This window comes from Atta cephalotes, assembly GCF_000143395.1.
Source record: "Atta cephalotes unplaced genomic scaffold scaffold00035, whole genome shotgun sequence".
NCBI classification, from domain to species: Eukaryota; Metazoa; Arthropoda; class Insecta; order Hymenoptera; family Formicidae; genus Atta; species Atta cephalotes.
Genome location: NW_012130099.1, coordinates 609,812 through 626,349, shown reverse-complemented (window position 1 = coordinate 626,349; position 16,538 = coordinate 609,812). Strand labels below are relative to the sequence as shown.

Genomic DNA, 16,538 nt, shown 5'->3' with positions numbered 1-16,538 from the left:
CATGCCGGCTTATACATTACTGTCAGTACATCCATTTTCTAAGATTGTCGATAAAATTGTATCGTCAAAAGTGGATATGGTTCATGTCTATACTACATCCATAGAATAGAAGCGTGCTATGGAGGGCGTTCAAACTTTATATCTAATTTCAGAATCTTTTGTTCTCATTAATTAATTTATTATATATTGAACTAATTTTCGTCGAATAGCTTCTTTGCAATTGTCATACTTTAAAAGAAATATCCAATCAGAATACTAATTGCCAATCAGAAACTCGAATGTCACTTCTTGTTTCATATAGGATCTTAATGATAAAGAGAAACTGAAAATTAGAATAAAAAGTATTAAAATTTAAACGAATATATTTTTTTAAGTACTTATCGATAGTCCTTTTAATTAAGTTATTTAATTAGTCATTGTCAGCAGAATTATATAACTATAATCAAATGTGCAAATAAATATGCAGCAAACATCTGATTCAAAGGTAATCACAATTATACAATTGAAATCTTCTTAATTATTGTACAAAGAGTAGCAATATAAGAAATTGTTTAAAAAGTCTTTTGCTTGTCATGTCAGAAAAATAATAAACAGGATGAAAGAGCAACGGAATCCTCCAAATACATCAGCTCATTCCATTCATCCATTTCTGATGCGAAAACAGCGATATTGTTATTACAATCTGAAAACAAGTTTGATTTATTGGCAGCTGTACAGACTTTGTCGAAATATGCTAGTAAATCGAAAGACAATGCAAAGATACTTTTTCACCTCGGCATTATAAATAATGTTCTTCCTGTTATCGAGCACGAAGATGTATTTGTTCGAAGGTTTGTGTAGAAATAAAACTTTACCTTTATAGTATAATATATATAGTATAGTAGTTTAGTATAGTATATGCTAAATACTATTATATTTGTAATACTATGATAAAAAAATTGTTATAAAATTAAGGATTTTTCATACATTATTTATAAAGATTTCTGAAAAAATACCTTAAACTCCTTTAAATTTTATAAGTTTTTTCGGAAATTTATAAAATGAGAAAAAAAATTTATTTGAGAATTCAAATTTACAGGGTAAGGGATTACCTATAACTTAAAAAGCTTGAAAAATTTGTAAATTATACATTGTATGACTTTGAGAAATTTATTATACATATTTTTTTTATTATACATATACATATTATATACATATTTTTCTTAAAAAAATTTTTCTATCTTGTCACGCTGTTCTTTTTTAAAGTCTTTTGCTTGTCATATATAAGAAAAATAATAAACAGGAAAAAACGATGGAATCCTTTAAAAATACATCAGCTAACTTTCTCAATACATTTAACATAATTATTCATGCTATAACAGATTTGCTGGGAAATTATTGATAGAAATGACGATAGTACCAGAGGTAATAAATGATTTGATTGAATCCAACCATATTGGTCATTTTGCAAAATTATTAATGAGAGAGGAAGATATTTTCATGCAGGAATATCTTTCTGCAGTGCTCGCAAAATTATCCGAAGATCCATACGGTAATGCTCTTCTAGCAAATCATTGTTTAAACGTGAGCATTCTTTTTGAAAGATTTCAATCGCCGGATCCGGATATAAAAAAGCATAATCTTCAGATTCTGCACAATTTAATGCATGATCCCGTAGCTGCGCATAAAATTTCAAAAAGCGAGGTTTGTTATATGTTTCTGAAGATAATAAAAATTGAAGTGTAAGTAATTAAGTATCGAATGTAAAGGGAAAACAAAAGCGAAAACTTCTTGGAGAATATAAATTAGAACAAAAAAAAAATTTTTTAAGACAAACGCCTCTCTTGCATTTTACTATTCTAATTTAAGCCTTTCAGAGATTTCGTGTACGATTCTGTTATTTTTTTCTTTATATTTGACTTACGCTCAAATTTGATCTTTATTTTTATTAGGGATACTGTATCAACAAAAAGTTTGAAATCGCTTAATTGAATTTCTTGTCTTTAGAAATTTAATTTTTCTGCGCTGTATCAACACTTTGAATCATCTTACCCAGAAATTCAACATCTCGCGCTAGACGTAGCTGCTGATTTAATCGGCAGGAACAGAGATAAAGATATACAATCTTTATTTCATGAAACAAACGGAGTTAAAATGTTACTAGATTTTTTGAAAGTATATATTTTTTATATGGACAATTATATTTTTTGTTAATAAATTATTTTAAGTATATTTAATTATTTTGTAATTATATATATTAATTGTTGGCCAGAATGACAAGTGGAATGATTTGCACATTAAAGCTCTAAACGTTTTACGTTTTGCTGCCGAAAATCCAGTTGTCGTAGATGAACTTATTGAAAGCGGAAGTATTCCACAAATATTGTATTACATAAAGCATATGGAAAATCCAGAACTTTTTGTAGAAGCGCTCAGGATTCTTGTACATGTTGCAAATACCTTCAAGGGAAGAAAAGTAATTTTATGATTATTTAAATATGTATAAAATACACAAGAAGACAACACATTCCTTTTAAAGTTAATAAAATATTGAATTAAATTGTATAATTTATAGTTATTCTTTTAATAGATTTTATATTCCCACGAGATTATTGAATGTTTAATAGATACTTTGCGACAACCGATACAATCTGATATTGTTGAAGTTACTTGTTACTTAATTGGGAAAATGACACTTTTTGATGATGCTGCAAGAGAACTCGCAAACACGGAGTCTATTAAAATTATTTTAGGTTACATAAAGAAATAATGTAGATAAAAATTTTTTACATCAAAGAAGAAAGTTAAAGACATAATATTATTTCAGATTTATTGAAAAAAGAAGACTTGCAGTGGTCTACAAGACACGCCGCAAATTTCGCAATCAAACAGTTATTGATGAGCAATATTACAAATTGCAATATCTTTTCAAATATTCATGGACCAGTAACTATTTCATAAGTTCATGTTTTTCACTTATTAATATACTAATATTCAAAATAGCTTCTAATAGGAATTGTCTAAAATATCTTGAAAGAATATTTTGCATAATCCGTCGTAGATTTTTTTTATTTATCTTACTTGAATAACATGCGCGTTACACTTAAATGTATAAATAATAATTACTTTCTTCTTTAAGGATTATCTGTGGCAAATGTTAAAATACTCGACAGAACAAGTTCCTGTAGAAACTTGTATTATTGCTCTTGAAGTTCTGCTTGCCATGGCACGACATCTAACTTTCAGAGATACAATGATTAATTTTGACACTATTGACACAATCTGCTTGCTTTTAGAGGTAAAAAATAAATATAATATGAAAACATTCTCTTCTAATATTTTAACGTTGAATGTTGCGCTGATTTCGACTAATTGTTCAGCTGAGCTAAAGATCATATTTTCAATAATATTAGTGGAGAATTTTTTCTCTCATCTTCATTTTTTATCGCAATATAATATTAAGAAATATTAATCTTTTAGTCAACTTATCCATTTGTCGATGAATTTAAAATCGCTTGCTGCAAATTACTTTCTGTACTATGCTTAGAAGAAAGTGGACGACATTATTTTCTCAAAGCAAAAGGATCTCAAAGAATATTCGCTCTCATTACTGATGCTTATTCAATTTCAGTAAGAAACACTGCGCTACAGTTAATACAAGCAATTTCTACAGATTTAACTGTAACAAAGTTCTTCGTAGAAAATAAGTATCTTTTATAGTAAGTTTATGATAAGTTTTCTTTTGCAATTTTATATATGTTTTAAGGAAAGATCAAAATATTCTTTCATAAGAGATAATGTCAAACTCCGAAATATAATTGAAATTATTACATAGAGTTCTTATAGTTATTATTTAATTTTATTCTACAGCATGTTAAATAATCGTTCTTCAAAAACGATTCCTTTATGGGACACTTGCATTGAGATTCTTCTTAAATCGCATTTACCGACTAAATTCGCTCTTACGGGGCGCTTGTCTTTACATGATCTTACTCAGGATGGATTTTATGTCTCAAAAACTAGTGTATGCCTGTATGTAAATTTTTGTTATAGCACACAAAAAGAATGTCTTAGTTTTTTTTCAGAATTTTTTTCAGAATTTTTTACGTAAATTTCCAGAATTTTTTAGAATTTTTGTATAGTTTTTTAATTTTTTACAAAATTTTTAAGTTTTTTTTACAAGTTGGACCACTTTAGAAATACCAAAAAAATCTATGTCTTTTTTTAGAATTCTTAAACAAATGAATTCTAAATACTTTAACATTTCTAAAAATTTCTCATTCCATAATTTTCGAAGAAAACCTAAATCTGAATAGATTTAATGTATACTGTTTCAAAAATCTTTATAAAAATACAAAAAATTCTTAGGAATGTTATAAAATACAATGAGAATTTTTTTCAGAGTGATTTTGCTATAATACATAAAAATTTGACAGAAATATACAATAGAGATCGAATACCTAATAATTACATTTGATCATCAAAAAAAATTATATAAAACACTCAAGCATGATGATGATGCTGTAAAAAGTTTTAACATTTTAGCAATCAGTTTAAGCGTTCAATATAATTATTTAGATAGTTCAATATAATTATTTTTAAATCTGTATTTAACTAAATTTTTAGATACTTCAGTAGAATCGTGCATTCTTTCTGTGTAATTAAATTAGCTAAAAAAAATCGTTTTATTATCATTTGTAATGTCCATAACTATTTTGTTTAGATCTCCCGTGTTGGATGATATTTTCCGAATCAAATTTTGTCCTTTAGAACCCATTTATATGGTAAATTATTTGACATTACCAACGTCGGACACTTTACCGAACGAGATAACTTTCGAAAGTAACAAGATTTTATATTTTATAAAAAATAAGAAGAGTTAATAAAAGAGAATATTTTAAACAATTGTGTTTGTAGGAGACATAAATGCGTGGCTCGAATCGAGATTTGGTCGATTGCAATGCGATCCACATTTTTCCGAATATGTGGAACTCTTTAAACGTATGCTCTTAGCAAAGGAATCAAAAGATATGTTAGTAGAGCTCCTAAAAATCTTATTTAATAATAATTCATATATTTATTATACAAACAAATTCTTATATAAAATAACTTATAATACACAGCTCAGCAACAGAAAGAAATATAGATCGAAATATCCAATACGTTCTCTCACGTGCAAAAATGTTAGCTGTATTCGTGGCGCGTCAAATGTCTGGTATCTATTCAGCGGGAATTAGATGCATCGATCAGCAACTTGAAGTTCATTTGAAGCAAATTAAAAAATGTTTAGAAACGAGCATAATTCCGCTTGGGCAACTTCGTGTTGGTTCATATCTTGAGCGAGCTATGCTTTTCAAGGCGATAGCTGATAGAATATGTCTTCCAGCAGCTTTCGTACGTGGGGAATATGGTGTCTCGTGGATTGAAATAGTCATACCTCAAGTAATATATGTATTACTTATGTTAAAGTGATATTTTTTAAATATATTATTTATGATTCCACGCGTATCTTGCAGATGGAAGACTCAAATGAAGAAGGATTTGATGCTTGTTCAAATGAAAATAATGAAGATTATGAAAAAAGAATTACAACTGAATTATTAGGCAAGTCAAATGTCTTCACATATCAGAACGGACATGAGAGAGAAAAAATTTCTCTCTCTCGAAATTATCAATCACCAATTTATCCAACCAAGCTTATGAAATCGAATTTTATCGTTGATTTAATGGATACACCGGGAGATTTGATCCCAATTGGAAGTCCTCGTTCAAAAATATATACTATTAAAAAAATAACTTATAACGAAACATGTTGCTATTAAAAACTGATTTATTATAAGGTTTATTTTATAGATTTATTATAAAGTTTATTATTATAAGGTTTATATGACAACAATTTTTTAATAAAATAATATTTTGATTTTAATCAATCTTATATTTTTTTAGAAAGAAATTATAAAATGTTTCTGGAAATGTGAATGGAAATGATTGGAATTTACAAAATTCTTGTTTTATATACATATAATTGTACATACCTATATAAATTTTTTATATAACTATAGATAATTTTATATAATTTTATATTACTTATATATAATTATATAAAAAATAGTTTTTCTCGGATTGTGCATATAACTTCAATATATAAAATATTTTATCGAAGTTATCAGCTTCAACTCAAGTCGATACGTGTCGCTAGAAGCCATGTAAATAAAAAGCATCCATTAAACCCATTTATACTTAAAAACATAATATGCAAGTGTAGTTACGTATAAGTATATAATCGTTTATCCCTTATAATAAATAAAAAGAAATGCAATCTTATCTAGATTATCTGTGTGCTCATTCTGTCGTTCAATACTTTTTGAACAGCATACACATATGTTATACGACATTATATATTTAAATAATTATAGCGTTATATATTTAAATAATTATAGCATTTTCTATCAAATAATGCATATCACAAGATTTTTTAGCATTTGTTTTATTTATTAGCAATTTATTAGCGCTGCACATTTTATTAACGTCGTTACATAATAAAACATAAAGTATGTTTTTAGTATAAATGGGTTTAAAAGTATAAATGGGTTTAATGGATGCTTTTTATTTACATGGCTTCTAACGACACGTGTCGACTTGAGTTGAAGCTGATAACTTCGATAAAATATTTTATATATTGAAGTTATATGCACAATCCGAGAAAAACTATTTTTTATATAATTACATATAAGTAATATAAAATTATATAAAATTATCTATAGTTATATAAAAAATTTATATAGGTATGTACAATTATATGTATATAAAACAAGAAATTTTGTAAATTCCAATCATTTCCATTCACATTTCCAGAAACTTTTTATAATTTCTTTCTAAAAAAATATAAGATTGAAACATAAAGTAGAATATATACCTATAAAAATACATTCAAAGTGTAAAATCATAAGAATTACCTTGTGGCTTTTACAAGAGGTAGTAAATAGCATTAGACTTCATAAAAAAAGTCAATATCATGTTCACTTGAAATTAAATCCAAAAAGGATAAATTTGATGATCTGATCCACAATTAGTACATGGGGTCTAATTGTGGACAATTGTTACTTCAGTTAATTAAAATTAAATATAAAACGGTAAATATAAAACGAAATGAAATAAAATCATCCATAATGTAATCTTTATAGTCAATCATAATTATTAAATATTTCATTAAATGTTTGATATCGTTCTAGATAAAAATATAAATTTTTTTTTCAAGGATGATTCATAACTAGTAGCTTTAATCTATAAATAAAAATTCCATAAAAAGAAAGGCAATCTAATCTAGATTATCTATGTTCATTCTGTTGTTCAATACTTGTTAGTTGAACTGCATTTACATACGTTATCCCCCAGTATACATATCTTACAGTGTTGTTCTCACAAAGTTTCTAGAGAAACTACGAAAACTATTTCTGAAAATTTTATAAAAAACATTAAACCGTGTTTGTGTCTCGAGCAGCAAGAATTCAGCTAAAATATTAGCCGATTCGGAAACTATGGCAGAGACATTAGAAAGAGCACTGGCACCATTAATGACCATTGGCGGGTTCTGCAATTTGGGCACATTCGAATATCCTGTTGGACAACCTAGGACGTATATCTCTTGCCAATATGCTTTGGCTAAATGGAGCCTTCTTATATACTTCTATTACTATCCAAAATTCATCAATGATTTTCAAATAAATAAAACATTTAACATCAACAGTATTATACCGTTGGTCACTATTACATTAATTCTCACTAGCATCTATCATTTTAAGGTAAAAATTTAAAATGTACTCCCGGCCATTATATAAAAATACTTGATCTTTTAATATTACTTGTCTTTTGTTTAATAGTATTTTTAATTGAGAGCATTAAAGGAGTTTTCACAATTATAGGCAAATACAAATCTATGAAAATTTTTTGTAAAAGGCTTTCGATACTTTCAACTTGATCTACTTTTAGTCAAACTCAAGCTATGCAGTCTATCCCGATTGGTCCTCTCGCTAATCTGCTCATTTTTTACAAATTGCACGCAAATTATCATATATTCTTTTCCTCTTTTTTTCTCTCCTTGTGCCTTGTGTGTTTTCTCTACCCCAGGATTTCATTCTCTTTTATTTTTAATATTTTTGTCTCTGATTTGTCTAATGTTTCTCTATCCTTCGATCTCTTCACTTATGTAGATGTAATTCTTCTCAAATCCTTTCATTCATTCGATGCTTTAGCAGACTGTTCTGCTTTAAATAAAAATCTAAAATCTATTGCCGAATAAACAATTCAAGTAGTAAAAAAAGATACAAATTATAAACTTCTTTAATTAATACAATAAAATATAACAGCGAAATTCAACTGAGCATTAAGAGTCTGCGCTGGGTGCTATATTGTACAAAAATTAATTGTGAATAACAAATTAGATTTGTATGTTTCGGCTTCGGTTTTGAGTCATTCTCAGCAATAACAATTACCGTTAATCGCGCTAAATATTATATCGAACTGTATATCGCAAAATCGTAGTTCCTACCAATTATGCAATTGCAATAGAAATGCGATAAGAAACGATCCTCAACATAGTCTGATGTTGTGCCAACCAGTTGCAAAGCTGAGAGGAGTAGACAATTGATTAGTGATAATTGTTATTGCTGAGGCTTAGCTCAAAACGTGAGCCGAAACATACAAATCTAATTTGTGTTATTCACAATTAATTTTTGCGCAAGATAGCATCCAAAACAGACTCCTAACGCCCAGTTGAATTTTGCTATTATAATCTAAATTGCTGAATGGGCTACTAATTCGGCTAATAATTCGCTGCATCTAAATCCCTCTAAATATCCTTGCTTATTCTCGACATTTCTCAACATTAATATTCATTCCTTCTATATTTCTCTTAATTCCGTTCCAATTCCTCGCTCCTCCTCTATTGAGATTCTTGGTGTCTATTTTGAATCTTCATATTCGAGTCACATCTGACCGTCAAGCTATATATGCTCATCTACATCTTCTTTATCCGTTTCGCCACATCTTTTCTTGTTCTCAAAAATTCTTTATTTTTCGATTACGCGTTATTTCGTTATGTCATTATGCCGATGTCATCTACGTTCCGGCTCTTAATCAACAATTCCTAAATCGTGTACAGCATCCAAAATTTTTACCTCAGCTTCTCTTATTGCATCAGTAAATATGACCATATATATCTCCGTATTATTAGAGATCTGGCTGGCTTAGGATGTAGTAACATTTTATTCTCCACCTATTGTCTCATTTTTCCTCTCCTTCGCTCCAATACTCCCTTATATCTGTGATACCTCCTTCAATTAAACTTTGTTTATTTCACTTTTAACCCCCTTGTCATCAGATACCAAGATTACTTATTCTTCTCATCGTTCCATTAAGTTTCTGTGCCGCTTTCTCCTGCACCTCAGTCAAATATTATAATTCTCTTACTGTATCAATAAAAACCTCTCCCTCTTTGTTCTGCTTTCGTTTTGCGTCATTCACAGTATTTAAGCGATACTGATGTAACTGCTATATGTAGGTGCTTGCGTGTGTGCATGTGTATGTATATGATTTTAACTATTGTTTAATCACTCATTGCATCATTGCCTTAGTCGCGATTTTTTGTTGTTGATAGATTTTGTAACAGCAGATTTGTTGACGCCATTTATAAGCTATTATAGTCTATTATATTATATTTTATATTTATATTTATTACTCCGTTAACATGTAATCTTTTCCATAGCGCTTTACAATAAATTAAATTAAATTTAAAAAAAAAGAAGTTTTTTTTAATAGAAGTTTTTTTCAATTTTAATGCTTACATTATTATAATGTAACTCTTTATCTGTCACATTCCGTGTAAACATTGTAATAACAACAAACAATTTTTACTCAAATATAAAATTACAATAATTTTTTTTTGTGTCGTAATCGATCAATATGATTTTTTTAAAGGAATTGAAAAGGTGTTTACGTGAACTTGCTATAGTAGACCACACATTGGAAGCTCTCGGAACACCAAAGGAATACCAAAGATTACGTAATTGGATAATTCGAATAATAATTGGATGGATTGTATACATTTTTTGTCAATTAATATATTTTATTTTTATTTTTGTTCATTACGATATGACTATGTATATTTGGGAGCTAATGTTAGATATATTTCTGGGAAATTACGCGTCAAACATCATTATCTTAAGTGTTCTGATTTCTGCAACTATCCTTGGGTTAGTATTATATATGGGTTAGTATTATACATATGTGTACATTTAATTTGTAAGTTACTTTTATTGAAATTGTACGTCAAAATGTTTACAGAGCGAAACACTTAAAGACCTTTTAACATATAAAAAAAAAAGCCATCTCCGTCAATGACCATGACCTTGACAACATATATATGTTGTCTGTATTGTCTGTACAAAACATGTACATATAATTATTTTGAGTATTAAAAACATATTAAACAACATTATTTAAAAGAAATAATTACTATTATTATAATTAATTACTATTTTTTATTATTAAATATTTGTAAGAGATGAACATCTTTAAAAAAACACTGTGAAGGAAGTAATGTTGAGTAATCGAATAAACATATGGTCAGAATTTTCACTTTAATGAACTTGACATATGTCGTCATAAAAAAATAATTACAAAATTAAAAGTAATTTCTATCTCTGGCTGTAAGAGAGCTGCGCCTCATGTCGACAAGTAGTTATAATACGATTGATGCTATGTTTCCGCAGTTTAAAAATAATTCTAATTTTCATTTTTTTTCCTTTTATTTGACATTAAAAAAATAGAAAAAATTAATGTAGACTATTCTAATTTGGACGATAATGACATGTTCTCTGAGTATAACCGTAAAAATAGAAATCAATCGGATTAATAGTCTTTTTAGAATCATGATCGAAACACGGTTTCGGGAAAAATGCGAATAACGTTTTAAAGCGAAAAACATTTTAGTACAAGTACCGCTCCGTTTTCCGTTAGATGAAAATGATAGAAGGGAACTCTGCTTTGGATAGAAACGTTCTAGAATGGTTTCGAAAGGTTAAATATAAATAATGGCGAGCGCCGGTTATAACAATTGGCGCACTGTTTGAATCGATCAAGCGGCCCCAAACACCATATCATTTTATCTCATATATTTTGGACAATTTTTGTTTTTCTCAAAACACTTTTCTATGGGATATATTCTTAAGATTAGCTTTCAAAAAAAGCAAAAAAAATCGATTTTTTTACCCCTAAAACAGAAAAATCTTAAAATGCATTTGTTTAATGTTTTTAACAATTGTTTAGCAATTTCGTTTAACATTTTTCAGCTTACTGATTGACAAATTGTTATTTTTTGTGCCAGCAGTAAGGCACTAGAGTTCAGGTGGCTTTCTTTTTCGTTATTTAAAAATGAATTATAGATTAAAATAACTGAAACTAAATTATAAATTTTGGATAAAACACATTTTTAAATTCTGCTCCTCATATATGTATAAAATATTCTATTGAAACAGTAAATAATTAAATTCTAATTTAGTTCGACTTCTGATTATTTATTAACGCAATTGAAGTTAATATGCATTATATATTAGGTGTGGGAAAAAATTCGTGACGTTTTTTAATGTCATCTAATGGGAAAAACGCTACGAACTTTTTCCCACAATATAATGCATATGTTATAATGTTAATAAAAGATATAACTGAGTCCTTTTTAATTCAGATGCGTAAGCTCCAGATTTCATCGAGTCAATGAACGTTTTCGTGTATTATATTCTGATCTGATTGAAAGTAGTGCAGATTACAGAAGACAAAACAGATCCATCTTTGCGCATCAGCGGATAACAGAAGCTAAAGATCACAATCAATATATATGGATTATAATGTAATAATTAGTTAATAGAATTATGTACACACGTGTACGAATGTATATATGGATGTCTCAATCTAACTTTTACATTGACATATTTCGAAAAGTATTAGAAAAATGTTCTGTATGAAAGTGCAACTGTTTCGAACGAGGTCTATTGTGATTACATTATTCTTTTCTAAATAGAGGTACGATGAGAGACGCAATGAAAAAGATGTAATATTTATCCGCGCTTTTTAAAATGGAATTATATTTTTTACGTGATATGATTTCTCTAATCATTCTGCATGTAAAAGTATTAAGTTAGAAATATAAAGAACCAATAATTTACGAGATATTATAGACATTTCTCTGGCACATATAATTGACATGACACATTAAATATCTCATAAATCATCAATTTTTTGATAATCGTAATATCCTAATATTTTTATGAATTGAATAATGAGATAAATCAGGTGTAAAGATAACACATACTTGTTTGTGTTTTAACAAAATTATTCATTGCGCCTATGTATTTTTTTGATAAAACTTTAGAAAATGGACGACCTTTCGTCAATTTCTATAATCCTGACATATATTTTCAAATAAAATTAACGTATATTTAACATTTTGTTTTTTTTCCAAGTGGAGTAAAGCAGACAAATTCTCTGCTTTAAAATATAAATTTTCTCCTTTGAAATACATATTCTTTGCTTTGTAATACAAATTCTCTATCTTAAAGACACAAATATTCTGCTTCCGAAACGAAATTAATATAAGTAAAAAGCAGCTAAGTTAAAATATTATAAAGCAGGATAAAAGTGAATTCTTTAAGAAGAAAGTGAATTTTAAAGTCATCTGTATTACCGAAATACATATAATTTTTGTATAACAATTACCTTTTTTTCTGTTACTTATTCAAAAATCCTTTTCCAGATTAAAGAATACGCATTAATACGTATTTGCGAAGTAAAATCTTAATGCTGAGGACGACAAAAAATTTTGAAATTTAGATTTTCTTTATTTCTTAGTCCAATATGGTGCTTCAGAACTCCCAGAATTTAAATCGTAACAACATTTGCTTCAGATAAAAGCTGTGCAATCTGTACTTAACTGTACTGAAATAATAGTCCACAGATTAGTAATTTGCACGAAAAAAGCAATATGGATTTCTTAAAATTGGACTTAGACGTCCAATTAAAACGTTATTGTTATACAAAAATTTACGTATACTTACATATGCCTGAGGTATTGATGTAGTAGTAATGTATCGATAGTGATGTATCGATGACATGTAAATCGTCTATGTGCAAGTGCTATTTGACTATTCATCTTTATGATCCCCTTAAAATTATACGGTGGAAAAAAATTTTAATTTAAATAGGTGTTATTATGATTAAATATAAAGGCAGAAAATTAAGGATGTTTTATACATATTTTCAAAATAATGACAAAATTATGAAAAAATTACAGATTATTATCCTAAATCATGTTTAAGAATAATACTACAAAAGTGATGATTTACTATTTGGATCAAGTTATTTTATTAAATAAGTTAGTTTTTTAATCATTTTTTCGGAGTTCTAATAAAAATATATGGAAATGCATTATAGAATGAATGATAAAAATCTCAATTTCTTAATATAAGTACATTATGTATTCAGGATTATTTATATTGAATTACATTGCGATGCATGAACTAGTTATCTTGTAAATAAACAAATTACATATTTTATTTGAAATGGAAATATTAAACATATTTCCAAATTTAATTTCCTTTGCAGGAGATTGTGTCTAAAACATCCTTAAATTGTACATCTTTTAGATGCCTCTTCTCCTAAAAAAAAAAAAACAAAATATGTTCAAAAAGTATTAAAAATATTATGTCCTCGAAATCATTTCATTTTTATCTTATCTAATATACTTTTCCGTTTTGAGATAATTCGATGCAGTTGAAATAAGAAACCTTATATATGTATATACATATAAGAATAATTTATTTCAATTAGGTAAAATAATCACATTATGAACCGCAAGTTATAAAACACTATAGTTTATATCGAATTCTACGTTAAAAATATAATTTCTTTAGTACTTCTCGTGTATGTCTCTCGGTTTGATTAATTATAACAATTACAATTTATTTACAGGCATATCCACCTACAATTATGCCTTATATCACGCAAACTAAACAAAGTATTCAAAGTACAAATGTTAATACAAATGATATGGTACTTTCAGAAAGCTTTATTTTTCTATCTATTAATATATAAATTGTTTGGAGGACGTCAGAATGTACGGACATTTACTTATGCTATCGTCTATTTAAATGAATATTTTGAATTCATTTTGGAGACCATTTTATTTCTCACATTATATTACGTATGTCAAACTATTTATAATAAGGTATATATTATAATAGAATAAAAGCATTAATAAAACTATTTACAACTAAAATAATAAGCACAAGCAACAATGAAATTACATGTCAAAGTTTTATTTGAAATTTTATTCATTGAATGCAAAGCTTTCAGTTTTACTACAAACTTTCGTTTTATATTAATATATTAATATAATTTCAGATAAATGAGACAGTAGCAATTCTTTACAAATTGTCCAATTATAATCTCGATGAGGATTTACATGAACAGGTAAATAATTACAACAAAATTTTATTTTAGAATTTTAACTTCTTATGCGTAATTTTACTAGCGCTCAAAATCCGGATATCTACATAAATATCATTGAATAATTATAAACAAACTTAAGATATTACATAACAATATTGTAAAATTGTGTTATCCTTTTATATATTTTAGAATGTTATGTATTTTAGAATGAACTTGTACACACGTACTAACGCCATAGGTAAGGATAAATTAGAAGTTTTGTATAACAAAAATGAATTTTTGAAAGTTATTTCTATCAATATTCTACTATCTATCATATGATCTATATCCTACTATCACGCTATAAATATTCTGTAAAATAAGCTCAATAAATTTTGGCATATAGAATTGAAAATAATTTATAAGGATTTTGATATTGATGTGTACAAATATCCTAAAAATACATATAAAAGAAAACAATATGTTAAATTCATAATTGTATTATATTCATTTTGAGTTATTTATTTTTTAACCATTTTTGTATGTCGGCTTGCCTTGCTTTTACTCAATGTCGTTAATTTCACTAAAATATTGTAGTTAAATAACTTAACCCTTGAAAATGTATTAAAATTGATTCAAATTTAATTTATTATTTTACTAAGTTCATACATTAATATGAACGCTCTACTTTGAAACTAAAAAATGAATTGATTTTGACACATATTGAAGTTAAAAATAACAACATGTTGTTAAACGTAAGGGATAAGGTCTTTAATATCTGCGAAAATATAATAATTAAAGACGTTTTATAAAAATGTCTTAAATTTACTTATCTATTTGATAAAATTTATGCAAGTGTCCGAACTATCAAGAATGATAATATATATTTAACGCTTATTAAATTATTTATTTCAATTAGATTTGGCAGTTTATATTGCAAATAAAAGAGAGAGAAGTAAAATTTGGCTTGGGACATTACTACTTTGGATATAATTTTATCTGCTGGGTATGTCCTATTTTAAATAAAAATATAAAAGTATATAATAAACGTATACACATATATATGCAGGGTAGGACAGTAATTCTGTTCGAATATTTTCCTTCTCTTCGAATATTTCCCCTATTTTTAGAGACATGTAATAATATATTTATTAAAATTGTGTAGCATCAAGGGGATATAATATACTACTAACAGTTTTTTCTATAGATGGAGGCGCTTCGGAAACTTCAAGGTCACCTCTTTTTTAAATGGAATTGAATAATTTTTTTACACAATATGATTCCTCTAATTATTCTGCATATAAGTATTGAAATAGTATATCAAGAAACCAATAATTTATGAGATATTTTATACTTTATTTTGACATATATTAACATAAAATATTTAATAATTCCTAAACTATTAAATTTTTTATAATTATACCTTAATCCTTTTTATATATAATTATATATATAATTGATGAATTGATATATGATGATGAATGAAAAATACATAATCGCTTTAAAATAAATATGTATGTAAAAAGGATAATTTTTTAAATAAGTAGCTATGTATTTTTCCAGTGAGAAATGACAATAAAATCGATATCAAATCGATATTGATTCGATGAAATCATCATATTGATCTTTAATTAACGTCTATTCGATATCGATTTCATTGTCATTTCTTGCTGGGTTCTTTCCATCAATTGATTCATCTCATTATTCTGTTGATAAAAGTATTAAGGATTACAAAAAAAATTAATAATTTACATGTTATTTAATATTTTATGTTAATATATGCCAGAATAAGTACAAAACATCTCATAAATACATTGGCTTTTTGATATCACTATCTTAATACTTTTATATGCAGAATAATTAGAGGAATCATATTATGCAAAAAAAAATCATACAATTCCATTTAAAAAAGTGGAGGTGATCTTGAAATCTCCGAGCTTCAACTTATAGAAAAACTATTACTAGTATATTGTATTCTTTTTGATGTTATACAAATTCAAATAAATATATCATTTCATATCTTTNAAAAATAACGGAAATTTTCTAAAGTGAAAGAAAATTACCNGTCCCATCCTGTATAT

At 26.9% G+C, this 16,538-nt stretch overlaps 1 protein-coding gene across 1 annotated transcript; it reads left to right on the top strand.

Moving 5' to 3' along the window:
• The first annotated feature begins 1,368 nt into the window (after positions 1-1,368).
• LOC105621651 lies at positions 1,369-5,801 on the top strand. The gene is made up of 10 exons (XM_012203119.1): positions 1,369-1,683; positions 1,987-2,154; positions 2,252-2,455; positions 3,119-3,277; positions 3,460-3,698; positions 3,850-4,011; positions 4,703-4,821; positions 4,897-5,011; positions 5,103-5,421; positions 5,496-5,801. The coding sequence occupies exons 1-10, from the start codon at positions 1,387-1,389 to the stop codon at positions 5,799-5,801; spliced, it is 2,088 nt and encodes a 695-aa protein (XP_012058509.1). The 5' UTR covers positions 1,369-1,386.
• Positions 5,802-16,538: the final 10,737 nt, after the last annotated feature.

Bases quoted from the DNA above. Each gene is read 5' to 3' on its own strand.
- LOC105621651 (XM_012203119.1), top strand. From the start codon at position 1,387: ATGACGATAGTACCAGAGGTAATAAATGATTTGATTGAATCCAACCAT. The intron at 2,456-3,118 runs GTAATTTTATGA...TTCTTCTTTAAG, and splicing joins ATACCTTCAAGGGAAGAAAA to GATTATCTGTGGCAAATGTT. The intron at 5,012-5,102 runs GTTAGTAGAGCT...TATAATACACAG, and splicing joins GCAAAGGAATCAAAAGATAT to CTCAGCAACAGAAAGAAATA.